Source organism: Tasmannia lanceolata, unplaced genomic scaffold (genome assembly GCF_043159265.1).
Source record: "Tasmannia lanceolata isolate RefF3 unplaced genomic scaffold, GAP_Taslan_0.1 ptg000008l, whole genome shotgun sequence".
In the NCBI taxonomy this organism is placed as follows: Eukaryota; Viridiplantae; Streptophyta; class Magnoliopsida; order Canellales; family Winteraceae; genus Tasmannia; species Tasmannia lanceolata.
The window spans coordinates 10921254-10944158 of NW_027518685.1; the positions used below are offsets into that span (position 1 = coordinate 10921254).

Below are 22905 nucleotides of genomic sequence, written 5' to 3' on the forward strand. Positions count from 1 at the left end.
TCATCCTACTCTCAATTTCCCTAACGTCTGTGCTAGCATTTTGGTACATGTGTGTCATATCTAAAGGATGAAAGCTAGTCTCTATTCCATTACCAAAAAAAAAAAAGAATTCAAAGCTTTGTCAACAATCAGATAGCTGACCGTCACCCCCCTTAATAGCTTCACCAAAACCATGGCCAAAACTAAGGAGGCAAGCGGGTAAGATTCGGATCATGGCCATGCAGATCTAAGATCACCTGAATTACACTCTGGAGCATACAAACCTTGTAAGAGATTGGTGTAGTATATTTTCCACAAGCCATTTTGTGGTGGGACCCCCCGTGTTGCCACACGTGCCTTTACATAATGTGAGATTCGTAGATCCATTTGTCTACAAGTTTTCATCCAGAGACACAACCTTCACAATCCTACCTCCATAAGATGTATCCCTACTAATTGCAGATTTTAACAAATCACAGCATCATATTAACAGACAGAGTTAATGGCCCATTATAACTGTAGCTTATCAAATGCTCTCTCTTCTTCTCCAGCTTCTTGAAACCTTTAGAAGATAAAAGAATTTCTTTCAAATGATCGAGTTGCTAGCTTCAAACACAGATTTGGTATTAGATATAATCATATATCTCAGTTTCTTTTTCACCTTTTTCATCAAATTAAAGATGGTAAGAAATGAAGTGAATTTCCATGTAAGGGTACATTGCGAGTGTTCTCTGTCTAGAAAAAATGCACACCAAAAACGGCACTAGGCAGCATACTATACGAACAGATTATGGGTCAACAGCCAGAACCAACCGCAGATATACAAGATGTAGAGTGTATAATATTAGTTCTTATTCACAAAAAAAATAACTATCAAGAAAGCAAATAAGCATGGGATACGCCTACTTGAAACAGGAGTAAATGCAAAGCTCCTGCAATCTTCTCTACTCACAAAATAGGATTTCTTATCTATGGGCAGATGATCTGTGTAAGGAACAGTATAGAAAATCGAGGATGCACCCTGCAAAGCATCTGCACTCTCAAGACTTCCATAAAAATTTGGCCCCCTCTCGTACTATATTCATCACTCAATTAAAATTTGTACCCTCAGCCATTTCTTTGTAGTTGATAGCTTTCCGTGAAGCCCTTCTGCTCCTCCTGAACCCGTTATCCTTCTCGCTATCAAATGAATCTGGAATCATGGGGGGCTTCATTCCCTCACTGACAATATCAGGAGGATTTGACACGTCAGTATTGGTTACTTCTCCCATATCATGTAGATTATTTTGTAATGCAGTCATTTCACATTGCTCAAAAGGAACGGTAACATCTGGACAACGAGGCTCAACAACCTTTAAAGTTGACAACACTATAGGTTCTCTGGCATCATCTTGTTGATGAGAAGGAAAGCCTTCCAAAGATTCATCTGCAACGCTCAAAGGCAAACAGGGGAGATCAATCATCACTCCATCAATATGAAATGTTCTATCCAAACTCCCATTCGAATAGTTGAAAGTAGATGCAGGCCCATGGTTATCATTATCTTTCTTTCCTGGATCAGTAATTCCCTGTGCATTCTGGGCTACACATATAGAAACAGTTCTGTATTCGACAGACTCTTCTGTGGTGAGTCCAATATTAACACTAGGTGTGGTTGGGATATTTTGGGACAAGACATAGCTGGTCTGGCTATAGCTTGATTGTGCTTCAGAAACCTGGCCTGGAACAATTTCTTTATTAGCAACTTCAGTCTTTCTCCTCTTCACTCTGTTAGTCACATCATCATTATCCAAAGTTACTGAAATCTTCTTTGGATCAGCTTTACTTATAGCCCTTGATCGTCCAGATCTACTCTCTTGAGTGATGCCAGCTTTCATTGTGTTTTCCTGAAAAGAAGCCACATTGGATTCCATTACGTCCGAAATTGAGTTTTCAAGATGAGCAAATACAAGCCTTCCCTCCAAATTGTCAGTTGCATTCCCTTCATGTACAATATCAACACTTGGCGCGGTTGAGATATTTTGGGACAAGATATTGCTCTCCTGGCTATAGCAAGGTTGTGCTTCAGAAAACTGCATGGCATTTGTTTCATTCAAAGTGCGTGGCTGATTTTTCTTGCCCTGTACATTGCAACATGTTTCTGAAAATTGTGACACCATTCCTGGATCAGTAATTCCCGGTCCATTCTGTGCTACACACAAAGAAACAATTCTGTCTTTGGAAGAATCTGCCACGGCGGGCACAGTATCGATACTCGGTGTGGTTGAGCTATTTTGGGACAATATATTGCTGTCCAGAGTTTCCAAAATTGTCAGGGCCAGATGTGGCAGAGTTTCATTGCCCTCAACAGGTTGAACACCTTCGTGTCCCAGGTATTGTAAATCCACTTGATCCTTAGATGGCAGCTTAGGTTCTTTTTTCTTCTCCCTCTTTTCCCAAGGAAAAGCCTCAAAAGCCTGGCCTGGAACAAATTCAATCCTTCTCCTCTTCGCGGTGTTAGTCACATCATCACTATCCGTTGTTACTGAAATCTTCTTTGGATGGGCTTTACTTTTAGCCTTTGATCTTCTGGATCTACTCTCTTGAGGGATGCCTCTTTTCACTGTGCCTTCCTGAAAAGAAGCCGCATTAGGGTCCATTATGTCTGAAATTGAGTTTTCTAGATGAGCAAGTACAAGCCTTCCCTCCACATTGTCAGTTACATTAGGGTCCATTATGTCCGAAATTGAGTTTTCTATATGAGCAAGTACAAGCCTTCCCTCCACATTGTCAGTTACATTCCCTTCATTTCCAGGACATTGTAACTGCTTAGGTGCCTTTTTCTTCTCCCTCTTCCTCCCGGGAAGAGCCTGGTCTGTAATAATGTCATTATTACCAATTTGAAGACTCCTATTCACATTGTCAGTTACTCCATCACCATCTGTTGTTGCTGAAATTTCTATCACAGGAGCTTTCCCTTTAGCTCTCTGTTGCTTGGACCTAGCCTTCTGAGACACATCACCTGTCCTCAAGTTTTCTGGTAAGGAAGCATTAGTGGTGTCTCTAGTGTCCAAAATCGAATGTTCTGGACTTACTAGATCTTCATGGCCCTCTGCCACTTGAATGCATTTATCCTGCTTAGAACGTGACGTAGATGGCCTTTTCTTCTCTCTTTGATTTGTGAGAGTATCATCCCCACAAAGTGTCTCAACTTCCTCACTTACTGTTCTTAAACTTTCTTCTTTGCGAGTCTTAGCTTTACTCCTAGGCTTTCTGGTGCTCGGCCTTGAAGAATAATTACTGCAAGAGGTAATCTGCTTCACAGAATCTGGCATCTCGCTGCACATTAATAGTGAATGACACCAACAGAAATATGAATATGGTGAGAAAAAAAGTAATTGAAGTCATACTCAAGGAAAATGTTGTAAGCAAAATTACCATGATTTTTTCTTTTGCTTTCTTTTAGCATTCTCATTTCCAGTTTCACAAAGACTATTTATCTCTGGTGCAGCAAGCATAAAGTCATTAGGGCCAAGAGCAGGCCGCTCCTCCTCCCGATCTACAAAATTGGTTATCAGAGCAGCTCGCTGTATCTTCCGAGCGGCCTGCACCAACGGCACCTCATGCGGAAGTATAACCTTCCATCTCCTGAATAGTCAAAGCACATGAGACGTATGCCACAAATGTCTCTGATATTTTCAAATTAAAGCGATTCTATCTCGCCATTTGGATAAAACAAAAAAATCATGAAATAATTCCGAGAATTTTAACCCCCCCAATATGTACCCAAAAAAATAAAAAAAAAAATAAAAAAAAAATAAGGGACCCCCCAATATATATATCCCGAGATTTTCTGTTGCCAAGAAATTCCCGAGAATGATATTTGTGACTTAGCATGAAACTATTATCCTGTAGTTCAGGGCTAAGTCAGGTTGTTCTCAATTATTACAAATGATGCTGCCGTTTTTAGCAGGAGAAAAAACTACTTTTTTATTTGCCTTTTTCTTGTTTTTCTGTTTTTAGTTTTTTGAGAAAACAAATACCCATTAGCCGGCTATAAGCTTGATCGGAAGGTTTTGAGTATCTCCAAACCAAGAGAATAGTGGCAGATAATACATACCTCTTGCCCATTTCAACAAAAAAAAGAAGAGGGACCCATACCTCCTGCACTGACTGTCAGTACGTGGAGGCACAAATGCTGCAACCTTGGACCAGCAATGTCCGTGTTCGGTGATTGCTGCTTTCAACTTAGAATCCTCTTCTTCTGTCCATTGTCCCAGATTTAAAGATGGATCGAGAGCATTGAGCCACCTGTCACAAGAGACACAAGCCACTCATTTAATCAAAACCAATTGTAGTTAAATTTTGACTATGATCTGATCTTAATTTTACCTTTCCCTACATTGAACTTGAGCTCGGCCAGGAACAAACTGAGCTATTTTCATCCATTGTTTAGGCCCAAAAAGCGTCACAGCTATTTTTAAATGTTTGTCTTCATCCACACTCCATCTCCCTACCCTTTTGATGGAAGGGTGTAGTGTTTTCCTCCATCTGCATTCAACAGGGTCACATAATCAGATTGGATGGAAAAAAAAAAAAGTCCACGAGCAGGCCAAAAGTCCAAGGCTTTCAGAAAAACCAGTATCATGGGATCCATGTATTTTTCTCATAATAGGACATGAAAGGCATGCTATTTTCTACCAGGATTTATATACACAATTATACTCAACCAATTAGCTTTACTAAGATTTGTCACTTTTCAAGGGCAAAAAGAACATACTTCACATGGCCTATCAGAAATAAGAACGCCACTGACCTATTAGAACATTGAGGACCTACCCTGCCTTCGAGATTAGAAGCTACTAGCTGCCAATCAGCCTCACCCAAAGCTTCCACAACTGCACGAAGTTGAGCATCTTCATCTTGTGTCCATTCCCTTCTCAAAACATTGGCATTAAGACTTCGTTGATAACGGGCCAAGCACTGAAAAGGGGTTCTATTTGCCCCCAACGAAGTTGCAATTTCGATCCAGTTATAAATCCCCCTCTGCTGGGCAATAAATAACAGATTTTTATCCTCAAGATTGGTCCATTGACTATGGTTGATCAGGGGATCTTCAATGTTCAACCACCTGCAGTTAAGGCCAACAAAAACAAAAATCATTGTAATCCCAACACATTGACAGCTTTGAAACATAAATTCAAGCTGATCATACACATAATCGATGCAAAGCACAGCAATAAATAAGCATGGAAAAGACAAAAAATAACTAAAATTTTTAATTCAAGCACGGGCAAATTCAGATTGCAGCAAGCCAGATATGTGTGGATCTGGGTCCATGATAGAATATTGAAGGAACAAGGAGAGAACCATGGATCCACAACCATCAAACAAAATTTCCATATTGGGAAAACATAGTAGAATTCAAGCTAGTAAGTACTTTGTTATGAAAGTGACACTCTTATTGAGTAACAAAATTATAGTAGAATTCCTGTTCGTAAGTACTTTGTTATGAAGGTGACACTCCATTATTTTGAGTAACAAATTTCCCTTATTTCTTGAACCCCCGTAATTCTGTTTCAGTGGACTCTTCTCAGCAGTATCCAAGTGCTTGAAAACAAGTTGGGTGGGAGATTGTAGGTGGAAGGTGACTCGACGTCCTTTTTTTTGTGCTTCATCGCAATACAAGGCACGGGAGGCTAGCACATCAGGAAGATAAGATGTTAGATCCATGTAGGGGTTTATATGTCCCGCTTTTTCATATTGACAGAGGCTAATGGTATTGTGAATTATCATTATCTTTTTTCAATAAATTACCATTATCTCTCAAATAAGTAAAAAAAGAAAGAAAGAGTAGAATATAATAAATTCATCGATTTACTTATATATCCAATGGGGGATGAAATGGTAGTTCCAACTCCAAAAGAAGACAATGATGCACAAAAGTAAAAGAAGAAACAGTACACAATTGATATCCATGGCTACTTCTAAACAAATAAGAAGTGTTACCTTGCTTCACATTCTGCACCAGAATGACCCATAACATACATGGAAGCCAACCGCTCCCAATCAACATGAGGTAGGAATGATCTAATATTTTCAGGAGTGATTTCATGACCGGCAATTGATGCAATAATGCTATCTAAAGAAATTGAATCCCCAGAAGATCCCTCTGAACCACTGTCAAGGAAACGCGCATCAAGATACATAAATTGGAAGAATAATAGAAACCTAAAGAAAATATTTCCAAACTAACATACCTATAGCCTTCCATTGACTTTTGTAGCAACATTTCTTGAAATTGTTGTTTTATTCCCTTTGTGAGATTCTCCCTCTCTATCTTTGACCAAGGCCTCCTAGGCAGTGAGACAGGGAATTTTACCATTACCATCTTATAACTGGGAACATGAGAATTTTCATTTGGGCCAAAATGCAAGCCAGAAATCTTCATATCTTTGACCTGCAGTACCCGATTAACGATTGTCATTTAATGCATCATACTGTCAAGCAAGCGTATATATAAAAATTACACTACAAACAAAGCACAAGCATCATATTGAATGTAACACCACTTCTAAGATGTAACACGACACCATTAACCCCTATACTAGACTATGGACTACAATACACGCACAATGTACCTTGGTTCACTAGGTAAGAAAATAATAATAAAAAATAAATAAATATGGTGTGTCATCATGCTTTGGTATTCAAATGAGTGGAGTTTTCATTAAAAAGAAAAACCATAGAGAGCTCACCAAAACCAAGAGAAACAAGGCGAAGGCCATTTTAAGCTCAATTGCTAGGCAAATGCACAACAATTGTCAGTGAAAGAAACTAGAAGAAAGAGAGAAGGAGGCAAAATCTGAAAGAGAGGAAGAGAAAAATGAATACGTAAAAGTGAGAGGGAGAGCTTGAGATCAGGAGAAGGGTTGACCCCCTCCAAGTCTGAGCCACTCATCCCCACATGTTTTTTTCTGAATGACTAACTCATCCCCACATGTTTTTTTCTGAATGACTAACTCATCCCCACATGTTATTCATATTAGTAAGAAACTAAGAACTACCTAATTACATTATTAGATAGAAAGATAAGAATGCCCTAACAATATAAATAAAATAAACAAAGATAATAATAGGACTTCAACACTCCCACTCAAAGCCAAAGCCATTTTAAGCTCAATCTCTAGGCAAATACATTAAGCAAGTATCAATCAAAGAAAATAGAAGAAAATAAGCGAGAAGGCAGAGAAACAGAAATGGAATGAGAAAAACAAGTATGCGCGAGAGCATGACCTCAAGAAAAGGACTGATTCCCACCAAGACCGAGCCTCTCATCACACAATGTTATTTACATTAGTAGGGATACTCTAATTACAAGTATGCCATTATTAGGTAGAAAGCCAAGAATACCCCTCACTACATAAATAAAAGAAATGAAGATAATAATAGGACTTCAACACTCTCCCTCAGTTCAACACTCTCCCTCAATTCCCACAGGATTGGTACCAAATGTCCTTCTCAGTTCAACACTCTCCCTCAAGCTGGAGCATAAATATCCACTCATTCCGCCCATGAAACGAATCATCTGAAACTAATTACGACCAAGTTATTGGTGAATATGTCTACCAATTAATTTTTAACTTCACATATGGAGTACATATTTGTTTACTAGTAACCTTTTTATAAATAAATTGACACTCTGCTTCAATATGCTTCGTTCTTTCATAAAACACCAAATTACTGACTAAGTAGGTAAAAACGTGATTACCATAAAACATCTCCATTAGCTCATCAGCCTTACATTCCATCTCTTGCATTAAGTCATGTACAGAGTGTGTGCGTGTGCATGTGTGTGTGCACGCGCGCATGTGTAATTGCCTGGGAATCTGCCTCAGCGCTAGATTTGATGAGAACACTTTGTTTCTAAAGTAATGTATAGTGTGTAATTGCCTGCTACTCTGCCTCAACACTATATTTGGCGACAACACTTAGGGGCCGTTTGGATACGCTGATTTTAGAATGTTGGATTTCCTCAAAATCGTAGAAGGTAGACGAGAGAAGGAGACCAGCCATCGTTTTCTGATTTATGGCTGTTCTTTCCGTCAACAGGAGAATAGGAGATCATCCCTGTTTCCGGGTTTTAGAAATCTCACGATGGGGGAGAGATTTCTAAAACCTGGATTTCTTACTTAAAATCCAAGATTCTAAAGAGAAGCGAAACAGACGGACTCCTTCTTCTCTTGTCTCACATCCAGGATTTTGAGGAAATCCAAAATTCTAAAATCCGCGTATCCAAAAGGCCCCTTAGTTTCTTACACTCCCATGTCACCAAATCCCCTTCAACAAACTTTTAATGGTGGAATCAATTAAAAGATAGCCAAAGTTCGAGGGCCAAGATGGTCAAAAAATACCAAGCAACGAGAAACACAAGCAGTGAAAGCAGAAAATGGGAAAAAGGAAACAACAACAACAACAACAAAAAAAAAGACCCCTAAGAGTGGCAAACAATCAAATGTTGAAAACTGGTCTCTGTCAACTCCAAACTGAGCTAGAAGATTAGCGTCGCAATTAGTAGAGCGCCAAACATGACGAAACAAGTATTATTGGATTTGCACACAGATTCAATTCTACCCCTAAAGTGATTTTCTATCCAAACTCAGTTTTCAGAAAAATCAAATGAAAGCACATACGTCAAGACACCTCATTATGTTATATATGTGCTTTCAACATAAAAGATAAACTTACATAAAATTAACACTCCAATGAACAAGCTCAGAAAGAATAATGTTTGTAACTGAACATGAAAAGCAGACCTATATAGATGATGAGTTATATGAAGATATAGCATAATGGCCCATATATATTATTAAAGACAAGAACCAAACAAATTTCAATGTAATAGTTTTAAAATAAAGGTACAGGTCAATTTATATAGGAATCAGCAAAACTATAGAATCCAGAAAGGAGCTCCAACATGCACCAAAGTAGGCATCAGCAAAACTGCATAAGGTTGTAACGGAATAAATGGACGCAGTGCATCTCAAGAAATTTGGGAAATATACTCCAGCATTGAAGCTAACGAGGGTAATCTTTTAACAAACTTGTATAACAAAATGTTAAAGAATACAACCTTCACAACGTTAGAAATCCTCGGCTTTGGAAGTGAGATTAACCGAACATAAGGATTGTTTTGCCGGCTTAAAAGTTTCCCCATCTTCCTTCTGCAGGAAACCTGAAAATCAACAAGACACTTGACATGCCTCTTAAGTTCCTTGTTCTCCTCAATCCTTGCTTCGATCTCTATCAGCTTACTCCTAACAAATTTCTGACATGACCTGTTCTTCTTAATGGCATCGATGAACATCTGTGCGGGCCGTGGGAAGCTAGAATTATTGAGTGGCACCCCAGATAAATTGCATGTTCCATCTTTTGGTGAGTCCCATTGAATGAAACCAGAAGGCTGATTTCCAAGACATGTGTCACGAGAATATTGTAATGGATGAGAAATGGCATGAGCTAGGTCTGAAACTGGAAACTCTTCAACCATGGCCCCACCATTACTGTGTTCTCCAAAAACAGTATTAGAAGTGTCCCCATTGTTCTTTTTAAAGACATCTGCACAAACATATGTAAATAATGAATGGAAGACCTCCATGCTATTTCTGTTTCAGGACATGTGGAGCAGCTTAAAATAAAAAAAGAAAGAAAAAAGAAATCACCAGACAAAAAAAGAAACTGGTGCCTAATCTTTAACACCACATAAATGATATAAAAATTGGAATGAGACAAAAAATGACCAGCCATGGGATGTTGCCGCAACAGGCATCCAATAAATTATAAAGTAAGCATAGTGTGGCTTAAGCCGGAGAGACTTCTCATAACCAGTCAAGAAATCTGATACACAAATCAAGAATCACAATTAAACCAAACACTCACAAACAATAAAGCTCTGTTAAGGAATTCATAATCAGGTGCCCAGAGTGTCTGTTCACTGATACTTTTGGATGAGTTTTTAGATGCATAAATAAGAAGGATATACAAAGTCAGATCACACTGAAATGATATTAAATTCTAAGACAGAATACTATGTTGCCAGGAAGGTTGGCAGCAAAAATCTAGAGAAACAAGCACCTGGGGCTATGTTACCTGGAGGAAGGCGTGGGTACAAGCATTTGCATGGATGGAAGCATGTACGAAGAAGAGACGTAGCACTCACTAAAATGGCCAAAGGACCAGAAATGATTGTAGATTACAGGACCTCCAAGAACTTCTCAAATTCACCTGAAAGTTGGATCATCCAATAGCCACTTTTAAGCATTACAATGTACTTATAAATCATACATAGATCTGAACAAATTTCTTCATCACTTAATATCAACAATGATGGAACAAATGTTGAAGCAAACCTGATTGCTTTATTAAAGGAATTCTCACTTCTCAGCCATTATATAATGAGGGACCTATTTCACAAGAGAATTGAGGACCATAAATCTAGGAAGAAGAATCCGGCAACTAAAACTAAAGAAAAGAGAGTGATGGAATGCAACTCTAAGGTGATTCATGTAATGTTACTTGAACAAAACACAAGACTAAAGCTGATGATGTGACAATAAAATGGTGTAGAAACTAGAATCGACATGGGAACAACCCCCAATTTTCTCTAGAAGACAAAACTCAAACAGTTAGGGAGACCGGTAATAGAACTACTATGAGAGGGTCCAAAAGAAGAGAGAGATGGTACAAGGAAAAGTGGGAGACTAGTACAAAAGTTGGTGTGAGGATGAGTTGAGGGAGGCACCTGGTATAAGGATTGACACACATATGTTGGTAACTACTACACATATTTGAATGACATGCTTAAATATGAATAGAATTAAAAGTTTGAGGTCACAATCACAACCTAAAAAAACCTAATCCTCATTTCTCAAAGATGTAGTGATCCAGAATTGCCTTGATGACCAAGAGAAAAACCAAAATAAAAAAATCGAAGAAGGTGAATCGGTGGGTCATTTATTTTCTCATTGCAGAGTTGCTAGAGAGATATGGAGTTATATCTTACAGAAGGGCATTTGCTGGGTCTTTCCTTTTTCTATTTCTGATTTGATTCTGAGCTGGGAGTTGGTGCCATGGAGTAGGAAAGGGAAAGTGCTATGGAGAATTTGCCTTCTTGCTACATGGCGGGTGATATGGAAAGTGAGAAACTCTAGAGTTTGAGGGGTCTGCCAAATTTCATTATTGGCTCTACATTAAAGTTATATCTCTTTCCATTTCTTGGGCAAGATGTCTCCCATCTTTCCGTTTTGTGTTGGCTTATGATTTGTGGGAGGGATGGCGGGAGGTGTGCTTCATCAGGGAGAATAGGCCGCAGATTCTTATGAGATGGGAGGCCCCTCTTAGTGGTATGCTTAAGATCAACTTTGACAGCTAGAGTCTCGGTAACCCGGGTCCTGCTGGGATTGGGGGGCTTTGCCGAGATTCTAGTGATGTTGTTGTATGGGCGTATTTTGCCCCTTTAGGGGTGTGTGATGCTACTGAGGCGGAGGTCTTGACGGTATATCAGGGTATCAAAAGACTTGATAGGGAGTTTCTGGATTTTACTATTGTGGAGGGTGACTCACAAAATGTGATTAGGTGGTTGCGAGGGACAACGGTTCCTCCATGAAGATTCACTTCATTTTTTGACGAAATCTCTGATTTAAATTCTGAATCTTCTGTTGTATTTAATCATGTGAGGAGATCTACTACTAGTGAAGCAGATTCCATAGCTAGGGCTGGAGTTGGTCGGGTGGGTTTGGAGTGGTTTGATTTCTTACCTCCTTGAGTTTTTTTTTTTGGTTCTGTGTCTTCTCTTGTGTTCTTTGGGGTGGCCCATCTTGGTCCATCTCCTGATCAATGAAATTATTTACCATTTCAAAAAAGAAGAAGAAGAAGAAGAAGAAGACAAGGTTGGCACTTAACCAAAACAAGAAGGCAGTCAATAAAATCGGTTTCATTTATGTAGCATGATTACAAAGCACTATGTTAGCCCAATGGTTCAACCCTTGGCTATCTTCCATCTTGTTTTGATGATTCCAAAACACAAGTGATTTTGTGTTACTGATGTAGTTGTTCATAAGTAGTAGATTTTATATTCATGAGATGAGCAAATCAAGGGAGCTTGGATCAAGGTGATTGGAGCCATCAATGGTGTAGAAGCCAGGAAAGGAGATCCAAGGATTCAAAGAACTTGATGTGAAGAAGAGAAATTGAAGATCAAGAAGTTTCAAGTCTTTAGATTGTAAAATCCAATCCTTGCATAAATCACACAGGATGGTACCTCTTGAATATATACCTGACTGAAGATTTCAATCAACTAAAGAACGTCTGACTGACCAATAGGACACAGAATGGTACCTCTTGAATGGGGAGAAAGATAATAGAATTCCACTGATAAATAAGGACTGAAGATTTCAATCAACTGAAGAACGTCTGACTGACCAATGGGACACAGGATGGTACCTCTTGAATGGGGATAAAGATAATAGAATTCTACTGATAAATAAGGACTGAAGATTTCAATCAACTAAAGAACGTCTTTTTGAACGCCCAATTTTAATATGTCATAGGTTTTTCGCGTATTCCACCACGAACTATAAGAGCTCAGCAGCGTAATTTCCTACTTAAAATCATACACCATTACATTCGTCCTAGACGATAAAGGTACCCAGGGTTTCACAACAATCATATAATAGCAGTGTAAACTCATTGAAAATATTTTCAGAAACCCTAAAATTTCTGTCAAGCAAAAAAAAGAACCTCATTCAATATGGCAAGAACACAAAACTACTTTAAAGATTACCGGTACTGTATTTTGTAAACCGCCTTTGAATCGCACGGAGAGTCTCGAAATCGTCTTCATCGTCTGAATTATTCGCTGGCGTGTGAAAATCCCGAGATATTGCGAGAGGGATAGGATTATCTTCGGGCAAAGGAATCGAGAATCGCTCTTGTATGCTCCGAACCAATTCTAGATCGTCGATTTCATCGCTGTTCCCTTCAGAATCGGAAAGTGTAGGATCATCGATCTCGTTAGAGTTTTTTCCAGTTAAAATGCAAGCTCTTTTCAGGGCTTCCATATCTTCGTCAAAACCTTCGTCTCCACAATCTTCGTTGTCGTTGTTCCACTGAGAAGAGCATTGCGCCATTGAAGAGAAAGATTGATGGGGATCGAAGCTCTTTCTGTTAGGGTTTTCAGGGTTTCTAGGGTTTAGCGTTTGGTTCTTGGGGAGGGGGAGAAGAGGAGTTGCATTTTATTATTGGATTGGATTGGATTGGATTGGATTCAAAATATAGTCCGTTTTACGTACGTCGCGACGGACGATAATATGGTCCGTCTCTAATGTTACAGCCGTTTGATTTGATAAGCGGTCCAGATTTATTAAGGATAAAAACCCCGTCGAAATGTAACCGGTAACCCTTTTATCCTTTTCCGATTTCTTACGGGGCGATGATAAATTCGCACCGACTATAGGATGATTCGCACACCTGTTACACGTCAAAAAGCGTTAAAGTCTGTCACAGACTCACAGTTCCCGTTACAAGAGGTGCGAATCATCCTACGGGGGGTGCGAATTTATCATCTCCCAGAACGAAAAAAGGCGCCAGTTTCCCTAAGAAAAGGGCTTTGGGCTTGGGGCTTTGGCAGAGGCTTTCTTTCCACTCTAGGGTTTGCCAAAGGCTAATTTATATGGGGCAGTGACATTTCCCCCCCCGCCCCCCCCCCCTTCTGATGGCTATTTCCCCTCCCCCCCCCCCTTAACAGTTTTCGTTAACTTTTATGAAGGGGTGGAGAAGCAGCCGTTAACTCCAAAAGCATAACGATTTCTGTTAAAGGGTGGGAAAATATCCATCCGGCCGGGGGGGGGGGGGGTTGCGTGGGGGAGGAAATATCACTGCCCTTTATATGGAATTATATCATCTCCACCACTTGATAAACTAATTTATCATGAGAAAAAAAACCCATGGTTGCCAGACATGGCCTTAGGCACTGTTTGTTTTGGATTTTGGTCTTCTTATTGTTGATTGAAACAATATGGAATTGATTATTTTCCCTGAAAACTAACAAAAAACTCAACAATCCTTGGAACAGCGGGCCACTTTTCCAATTTTGGTTTTAATCAACAAGACATCAAATTGGGTTGGTAGCCCACTTTCATTCTCTGTACTTACTAATGCATCTCCATTCCATAATTTTCAGAGGTTTATCAATTGTCTTGGCTGTTTTGGGTTTTGTAGAGCTCCTTGGAATTTCAATGCATTGTACAAAACAATCTCTTTGCATGCTAAACAATTTCTTTTTCTTTTCTTTTTTTAAATTGTTGGTAAGCAATTCCTTGTTCCTTTAGTTTGTGTGAGAGACCCCCATTTGAGTCTTCTTAGATTACCATGTTGTAATGTGATATTTTGAGACTTTTTTTTTCACTTACTTTCTACAAACAGAGTTCCCATGATTGGGTTTTTAGGATTCAATTGTTTCAAGGACACAGGATTTGTTAATGGTGCTTTTTCATATCATGCTATGGATTTTTTTATAAAATTTTCTGTCTGAAATTGTTTTTTTTTAATGGCTATGTCTGAAACTGTTGTTTAAGATTTATTTTTAAACTCTTTCTAAATGATATGTATTTTCTTTTTACTTGCTTAGTGTTAGAGGACTTTATTTCCAGGGAAGGAGCATATTAAAAAGCAAAGACTGTCCGAAGATGGTTATGGATTCTTCGTACCAACATATTCCTACTGAGGAAAATCGGTGAGTTGTCCTCCTATGATGTAAAATGTCCTGATCACCTAAATTTGTGTTGTCTTAATTTGGTAAAAGAAATTGTCGTTTACTACCTCAGGTGATCAAATTCTTGAAGTTGTTTTATGCCATTCACCAGAACATAGTTAGCTATGAATTGTTTGTTGATTGATGTATGTGAATGAGAAAAAGTTGCCTCATTTTAGTGCATCCCAACCTTTATGCATTGCTTAGAGGTTTTGCCAAATAATATAATTGAAGGCTTGAATCAAAGTAATGCATCAATCAAGTTTGATATGGGTTTAAAGCATGTAACAGAGATTAACAACATGCATGTGGCTGTTAGCTGGTGAAACTAGTGAAATTATTCGAACTCTTGTGAAAAATGTACTATTTGAATGTACTGGATCTTCAAGCTTTGAACCATATGTCGGTTTGGAAGTAGAATCTAAGAAAGCCATTGGAAAAACTATAAATGAATACACTAGTTCTAAGGGTTTAGCATTCATGCTAGTTTGGAATGTAGTTTCGAAGCGTGATGGAAGCATTATTGGGTTGGGCTTTTAATGCGCCAAAAAAAGTTTTAGAAAAGAAAAAGAGCAAGTGGTAAACAAAGGTGACCACATACAAGCGAAGGATGTTAAGCAATGACTGAGTTCAGAAAGAGAGATTTGGCAAAGTAGATAGTTACCAAAGTTGTCGCCGAACATACTCATAAGTTGATGACCGTAAGCAAAGTTTCCCACCTTCAATCATATATGCATATAAAAATTGTGATTGTTGATTTAGATCAAGAAAGAATACGTCCTGCTCAATTCATGTCGGTGTTAATACATCAGTGTGAAGGATCTGTCAATACTTCTTTTACTTTGCAAGATTGCAAAAGCTTAATTAAAAGGCTTCAAAAAAAGATTTTAAAAAATGATGCTCAGAATATGCTCGAATATGTTAGATGTATGCAATATAACAATTGCGTTCAAGAAAATGCTTTACACGTTTGTTGTATGAAATTTGATTTACGCGCATGTGTATGCTTATGAACATATCGCTTTTACGAATAGTGTACTTGGTTGATGGCAGAGTGATCATGATATGGATCATGTGATCTTGGCATGGATCATGTGATCTTGGCATGGATCATTGGACATCAGCAATAAAGGTTACGTGTTATTTGCAGTGGATTAAGGATATTATGCTTATATATAGATGGTTAGTTCACCTTGAGGTGATCAGCTATGCAGATGCAAATTTTTTTTTTTTTAAGATATGCGGATGCAAATTTTTGTGGTTGTCGATGTGATATAAGTTCTACTTTAGTATATTTTTATGATGATAGGGGGAGCCAATATGCCTCCTGCACTGGGATTGCCTGTGCTCGTCTCATTAGATACAATGATCCTTCAGGGTGCAATGAAATGCTCCCCATGAACTCGTAATAGCCTATATCGCCAATAGGAAAATAAATATGGAAAATCAAGAACAAAAATTAATCCGGGGAGCTTTTCCAAAGAATATAATTATTGGTTTTAGGTGGTGATATTTTTTAAAGAAAAAGAATAGAAGTTGTAGAGATGGTTCTCGTAAAGAGATTAGAGATGGAGTGTTTTTTAGAGGAAGGGATTTTTTTATTTTAGGAAACTCTCCACGTCCCTAAAATATCTTCCGGTCCTCCCCTGACATTTTAGACCTTTATTTCCTAAAATTAATGCAAGTTAAAGCAAAAAGTAAAATCAAATAAAAGCCATTAAAATTTGTAAATAAGTTACAACCATAGAAGCAGGAAACGCCTAGAGTAGGTGGGAAATGGGTGCGAAACGCTTTTTGGAAAATGGTGAAACGCCTGTGAAACGTGTTTCCCATTTCTTGGAAACGCGTTTCCAAGAAATGGGAAAAGCACCTTCCATGGAAACACGTTTCTTGGAATTTTAATACTTTTAAAGGGTATATTTAAACCTCCTTTAGTTTTCTGTGAACAGCCCTATCTAGTTTAAAGATAAATACACTAAAGAGGGCTGTCCTTATCATTATAAGTGTTACCATCACATTTATGTGTTTCACTAGCGTTTCCTTTAGGTTTCATGTACGTTTCACTAGCGTTTCCTTTAGGTTTCTCAAACGTTTCTCTTGCGTTTCCCAATGCGTTTCATATGTGTTTCTCTATCGTTTCCTGTTTCTCGTTTCCCTTTTGATTTTTTTTCACGCGTTTCCCATTTCCGTTTCACGTACCGTTTCCCGTTTTCGTTTCTCGAACTGGCAACTATTACAACTAATAGTAGGACAGTGGGACTATATCTTGAATAATTATGCTATTTATGTTCCCTACAAGTCCTTTTTGAATGCTTTTATGATGTTAATGAACCCCATTTTAGGATTTGAATAAAGAAACAACAAAAGGAATAGCTACTGTCATATTGCTCAACAAAAGACAAAAGAGAAACTTAAGATGGAAATACAGCACCTGCACATTTCAAAGCCTTGGCTACTTAGCATTGCATAAATGCAAATTAAGTTGAATTAAGCTCCTTATTATATTTGGTGATCATAGGAAAATGAAGCAGAATTGTGGCTGAAGAAAGCCCGGGAGTTAACCAAAGCAGAATTAGCAGCAGCTATTGCATTAGAGAACTCAGCCCAGATAGGGAATATGGCAGAGGCAAATCTTCTTGTATGGGGCCATACCTTTTGTCAAGTATCCTAAAATATTTGAGGTTTTCCTTCTTTGTTTTTTTTTTTCCAATGAAAAAAAGATTCTTTTCAAGAAGAAAAAAACTTAATAAAAAGGGAAAGAGAGTCCCTAATGTAGAAAGTGGCCTAAAAATTAAAATCCTGTCTGTTTATTTCTATGATGAGCAAAGGGTTCATGCTTTCTTTTGATATCCACAGACATGGTTTCTTGTTTTTGTCTATTCATTTCATCCTTGTTTTCTCTATGATACCTGGTTGCTGATTTTTGAGTTCTGTGTTTACTGTTTGGGATTTGCTATGGTCCATCGCAAAAGGCATTTCGCAGAAACTCTGTTGCATGGCAGGGCAGCCACATAGGCTCACTTTCTAACAGATTTTGTCATTATTCATGAGGTGGCTGCTCTCTCACACAACAAAGGTTCCGCGAAATGCCTTTTGTGATGGACCCTAGCAAATCATAAGTGCCTTGTGCATGGCATTATTTGCAAGATTTAAAGAGGCTTGTTAGAGTCAATCCGCTCACAAGCTGGCTGTGGTAATTTCTTGTTTGTAATATGTTGCTGCACTCGTTTGTTCCTCGCATCCTTTTTATATGAAAAACTGAAGTTTGAAAAGTCATTTTCGCAAGGCATTCGCTTCAAATATAACTTTTGACTGTGAGTTACAAGTAAGAGCACTGACACTTACCAATGCTTCACGTCCAGCATATCAAACACTACTTCTGTAATTTGGCCTTCCTAGAATGTATATAAATTGATCTCTCTGTTTCATACTCAGTTGCAGAGTTATTCTAGGATCCGGTGCTCCATGACTATCATATGATCACATAATTTCAAGCAACCTAGGACTTTAAACGACAGCTGTTTGAGGTATGTATGAGAAATGATGGTAAGAATGGATACAGATTTTTATGTTGTTTATATCAGTAGTTTGCTATTGAATGTTGTTGGTTGCACTGTGCCCATGAATTGCCCTTATCTTTAGGCCCCGTTTGGATTGCAGGGAAAATATTTCTTGCCAAAAATTTGTTCTTAGGATTTATTTGTTTCCACAATTTAGACGGAAATGACATGGCTGTGGGTTATTTAGAGGAATATCATTATGAATTGAAGGCCTGTCTATATAAAAATTGAACTGCCATGGTTTAAATTACTTTTTTTACATGCTATCAAACAATGGAAAAGCACAGAATTCTGTAAAAAAAATTCGTTTCCAAACTTTTCCAAAAAATTCCTGCAATCCAAACAGGGCCATAGGTGATCGTTATTTGCTTCCCTCATGATAATGGCTGCACTTTATTCTTATGCCGCATATGTCCAATTCTCAAAAATGATTTTCACTAGCGCAAGTTGGGTCTTTAATTTGCACAAAAGGAAGAATGATTCGGAGAGGGGTTTAGCCCCGGTGTATCTCAAGAGTGGATGGTGATTCGAATTCACCAAGAGCCATTTGTTTTTTCGTACTTATAGTTTTGTCATACTTCAGAGCCATTTATTTCCACCAAGAATACATGTCCCAAAAATATGTCATCAGCCTAGTGTTAGGATAATGCTTATCCTACCTACCAAAAACAGACTGAAGGAGCTTGATATCAAGGTGATAATCACCGTAGAAAGAGGATTATTAGGGCGTTTAAGCCTCTACCTCAATGGTTAAGACGGAGGTTCAATCCCAGCTTACCTACTAAAAAAGGCGTATTAGAGGGGACTCATGTGTGTGTATGGAGAGAGAGAGAGAGAGAGAGAGAGAGAGAGAGAGAGAGAGAGATTTCCATTGCCTCTGCTGACACAGACACCCAAGAGAAGCATTCTTCTCACGTTTGCAATCCACAGCAAACTAGTAAAAAAAATCAATGGAGCACAATTGCTGTGCTAATGTCTGGTGAGAACAAAGGAGGAGGAGCTCAGCTAAAGGTTTTAGAGGGTACTTCTCACCCAAGTGGCATCAAATCACAGAGGAAACGGCCTAAAAATGCCTATGGCAACTAGCATGTTTTCTAATTGAACAGTGAATTTCTTTTTAAAATCATGTTTTCCCATATGGTTCGCCCAAGATCGAGATTAGAGCTGTTTATAATGCCAGAAACAATCACGTTGTGGTATCAAAACATCGGTCAGTGTGGATGTGATTACCTAATACCGTGTCATTTCAATCCCCCCCTCCCGAAAAAAAAAAAAAAAAAAAAAAAAAACGGCCTGATTGTCACCAATTACTCTTGGAAAAACGAAATAGAAACAAAAACAATCTAATTAAGGTGAACCAAACCAGGACGAGGTCATATGAGTACTATTAGCCATCTCGTTTTCCCTATCAAAAGCAATATTTTGTCACACTTCTCTCCATTCATTTGAATGATTTTCATGGCTCTACTACAACTGATACAGGCTTTAAAGTCCAATCAGCTAAGCGATACTAGATCACTTTGTATTTTTAGAACATACATTACACTGCCATAATATAAATTATTTTATCAAGTATCTTGAGCTCCATCGTTCCAACACATGAACTTAGAAGTAGACTCACCCCTCGAGGACATCTTGAATCTAATAACTACTCATTATAATGGGAATTGCCAACACATATGAGTCTATGAGAACATCTCCAACCATATAGTTCTGCTTACCTACCACTACTACTGTAGTATTCCCGAAATTGTTACTGTTATCTCTGTCAACATGTTTTATTTTAAGTAGCCAAATTTTTTTGAAATGATAATAGTTTATGTCATTCTTCCCGACCTTAGTTCTCGACCATCTCTTTTCACGAAAAACAACCCATGATCTTGACTACCCTTAAGATTGGCATCTTTCTGATGAATAATCTCATTAGATAGGAATGACGTTGTGGCTTTTTCTACATTTAATACATCATTCTGAAACAACAATGTACCCACCAACTTGTCGTAAGAATCATGAAGAGAAGTAAAAAGCGATATGGCCTTAACTTTTTACTTCAATTTGTCACCAATTTTGTAGATGGATCCATAATTTTGTTGAATACAATTACATGTTCTAAAAGATTTTGCCTTCTTGCATCTTTGGCATTTACAATTGATGCCTCTACAACATGTTGCCCAAACTCTCCGACATACAGAGCTCCTGCAACTTCTCCAATAGTTTCAACTTTGATTTTCCCTCCGTAACATTAAATACGAGACAAAATCAATTTGTACTGATGACCCTCAACTTGATATCCTCCTGCTCATGAATCATGATTCATCATCTTCTCAAGCTTGCAATGATCTTTTCCTTCAAAGCCTTAACTAGCCGTACTAGACTAGGATATCCTTCACCAAGGTTTTAAATTTCGGTTTCAATTTCAATTTCGGTCGCCATGTGTTATTGGTGAAGCTTGATCTCAGTTTAATCTGGAAAGTACTGTACACTTTACCCTGACTGTGGCGGTCCCGAATTTTTTAAGGTATTTTTATACTGGGGGTAGTTTTGTACTTTCATGAATTAGGGTTTTTCTTTATTGTAACGCATTTCTAAACGCCATATAAAAGGGATGTGATATCAGGAGACGCTATGGAGAGGCGTGAGGGTTTGTAGTCTTTTCTTCAGAATAGTGGAATCGTTGGCTTGTCGCTCTGCCGTGGACGTAGCCCATACCAAACTGGTTGGGTGAATCACGTAAATTTGTGTGTTCTGTGTGTGAATTTTTCGTTTATCTTTGCATCGTTATTCTGCTGCATTGTTAATTCCTAACACCATGGAAATAGAAATGTTTCGGTTTCGATGGGAAATTTCGGTGGAAAACCTGTAAATCACAGAAATAGATGGAAACAAGTGCAAATGATAATAGTATTTAAAGATGAAACTTTAAGAAATGGTATAATATGCTCACCATTCAAAAAAAATAGAAAAAAAGAAAAAAAGATAAAAGAAGCTCAAATACACTCCTAGAAATCATCACATAAGCAAGACAACCATCCATAATGGCTTAAAAAGATTGAACACGTTGTAACATGCATTGTCGTGCATGTCTCATAATTTAGTACATACAAAATTTCACATGTAATTCATATAATTATTTATACATCATACACGCTACATTTCACATGCGTTTCATATAAATTTAATTATGTAGGGATTTGCTAGCGTCGATCGCGGAAGGCATTTCGCAGAGCGTTTGCTGCATCAGAGAGCAGCTACCTCAGATGAATTAAATGAATAAGACAAAATCTGAGCCTATGTGGCTGCTCCCTCGTGCAACAGACGCTCCGCAAAATGCCTCATGCGATTGACGCTAGCAAATCCCAATTATGTAATGCACACCGATATAGCATACTACTATTACACTTACAATTATGGTTTATACATTTCGATCGTTTCGGTTTCAGTTTCGGTGTGGATGGAAACGGAAACATTTCGGTCGTTTCGTGTCGGTTTCGGTGGAAATTTAAAACCTTGTCCTTCACCCTTCTATGCCCAATCTACTTTTTTTAGTCGAATATCCGACTCAAAAATTATAAGTTTGACCTGTTTACTTCCATTTTGGATCACCCATGCCTATAAAATGGCATATAAGTGACAATCAAACTCTGTAGTGTAAAAGTAATTTGTTTGTCGTTTATTTCAATCACGAAATCCCCACACAGGAAAGATCAAACAAGAACTCATTGAGTCCATTTTGGATACAATGCAGATTAAAAGTTGCTCATGCTACTCAGCCTTGAGCCTTGAGAATTTTGCAAGGACACCCTAACAGAGATTCCGAAGCAAAGAGTCGTGAACCAAGAAAATAAAATTTGGACAAAGGCAAATGGTGAAGAAAGAAGAGCTAACCATAAGAAGGAAATATGAAGTTCAGTAAGGTTCAAGTACGAGATACTGACATTACCTTTTGGACAAACAATTGAACTACTGTGCTAATGTGCTAATATACCTAAGGCTGAAGAGCAAAAGGGGGAATCTGCCCCTCTGTAAAGTTTTCTTTAACTAATAAATACCTTATAAATGCAAATTTTTCTATGGCTATTGAATATCTTACCCACAAATTTCTCTGTAGCAATTAAAAACTTATTATCTGAATTTCTTCATACATAGCAAGTATTTTTTAGATGAATAATGCTCACGTGTAGCACACACAGTTTTCTTGTCTAGATAGAGCAGTTTTCGGCGTGCACAAATCCAATAAATGCCTTGAGAAGCGAAGTGTCTCTTATTTCAGTAGATAAGATAACTACCCTGATGGGGCCCACCATCATGTTTCTTTGGGTTCCAAACTCGTTCATCAGAGGACCCATAGTGGAGGTGGCTATAGCAGTAAATTCTCAACAAACAATCTTAACCGTCTGATTAGAAGACTTGAAATGGGACCCGATCTCCTAATATTTTCTCATAAATGGTTAGAATTTTCCAATTCCAATGATCTTCAGGCTGTGGCCAATCCATGGTAGGACCAACAAAAGAACAGTCCAGATCACGGCATCATGCTGACCTTATATGATCATAAATGTGAAGATGTTTACAGCAAAA

General features: G+C 38.2%; 1 protein-coding gene and 1 long non-coding RNA gene across 5 annotated transcripts; one reads left to right on the forward strand and one right to left on the reverse strand.

The window, feature by feature from the left end:
• Nucleotides 1-724: 724 nt before the first annotated feature.
• LOC143884331 (uncharacterized) lies at nt 725-13256 on the reverse strand. Of its 4 annotated transcripts, XM_077387844.1 has the most exons (11): nt 12800-12932; nt 10108-10242; nt 9759-9855; nt 9092-9576; nt 6219-6418; nt 5968-6138; nt 4775-5089; nt 4351-4509; nt 4120-4269; nt 3397-3606; nt 725-3297 (listed from the first exon to the last, which is right to left on the reverse strand). In XM_077387844.1, the coding sequence occupies exons 3-11, from the start codon at nt 9763-9765 to the stop codon at nt 1068-1070; spliced, it is 3927 nt and encodes a 1308-aa protein (XP_077243959.1). In that variant the 5' UTR covers nt 9766-9855; nt 10108-10242; nt 12800-12932; the 3' UTR covers nt 725-1067. The 4 variants fall into 4 exon arrangements, with proteins under 4 accessions (XP_077243959.1, XP_077243961.1, XP_077243958.1 ...); XM_077387846.1 differs by lacking the exon at nt 9759-9855; XM_077387843.1 differs by lacking the exons at nt 9759-9855; nt 10108-10242 and having other exon boundaries at nt 12800-13256.
• Nucleotides 13257-13840: 584 nt separating this feature from the next.
• Nucleotides 13841-22486, forward strand: LOC143882809 (uncharacterized). Its single transcript, XR_013252314.1, has 4 exons — nt 13841-14137; nt 14645-14749; nt 18203-18294; nt 22073-22486. It is a non-coding gene; the product is annotated as an uncharacterized LOC143882809 (long non-coding RNA).
• Nucleotides 22487-22905: the final 419 nt, after the last annotated feature.

Coding starts and splice junctions, on each gene's coding strand:
- LOC143884331 (XM_077387843.1), bottom strand. CDS start 13,145: ATGGCGCAATGCTCTTCTCAGTGGAACAACGACAACGAAGATTGTGGA. Junction 6,139..6,218: donor AAGTCAATGGAAGGCTATAG/GTATGTTAGTTT, acceptor TTTCCTTGACAG/TGGTTCAGAGGGATCTTCTG. Junction 3,298..3,396: donor AAGCAAAAGAAAAAATCATG/GTAATTTTGCTT, acceptor ATTAATGTGCAG/CGAGATGCCAGATTCTGTGA.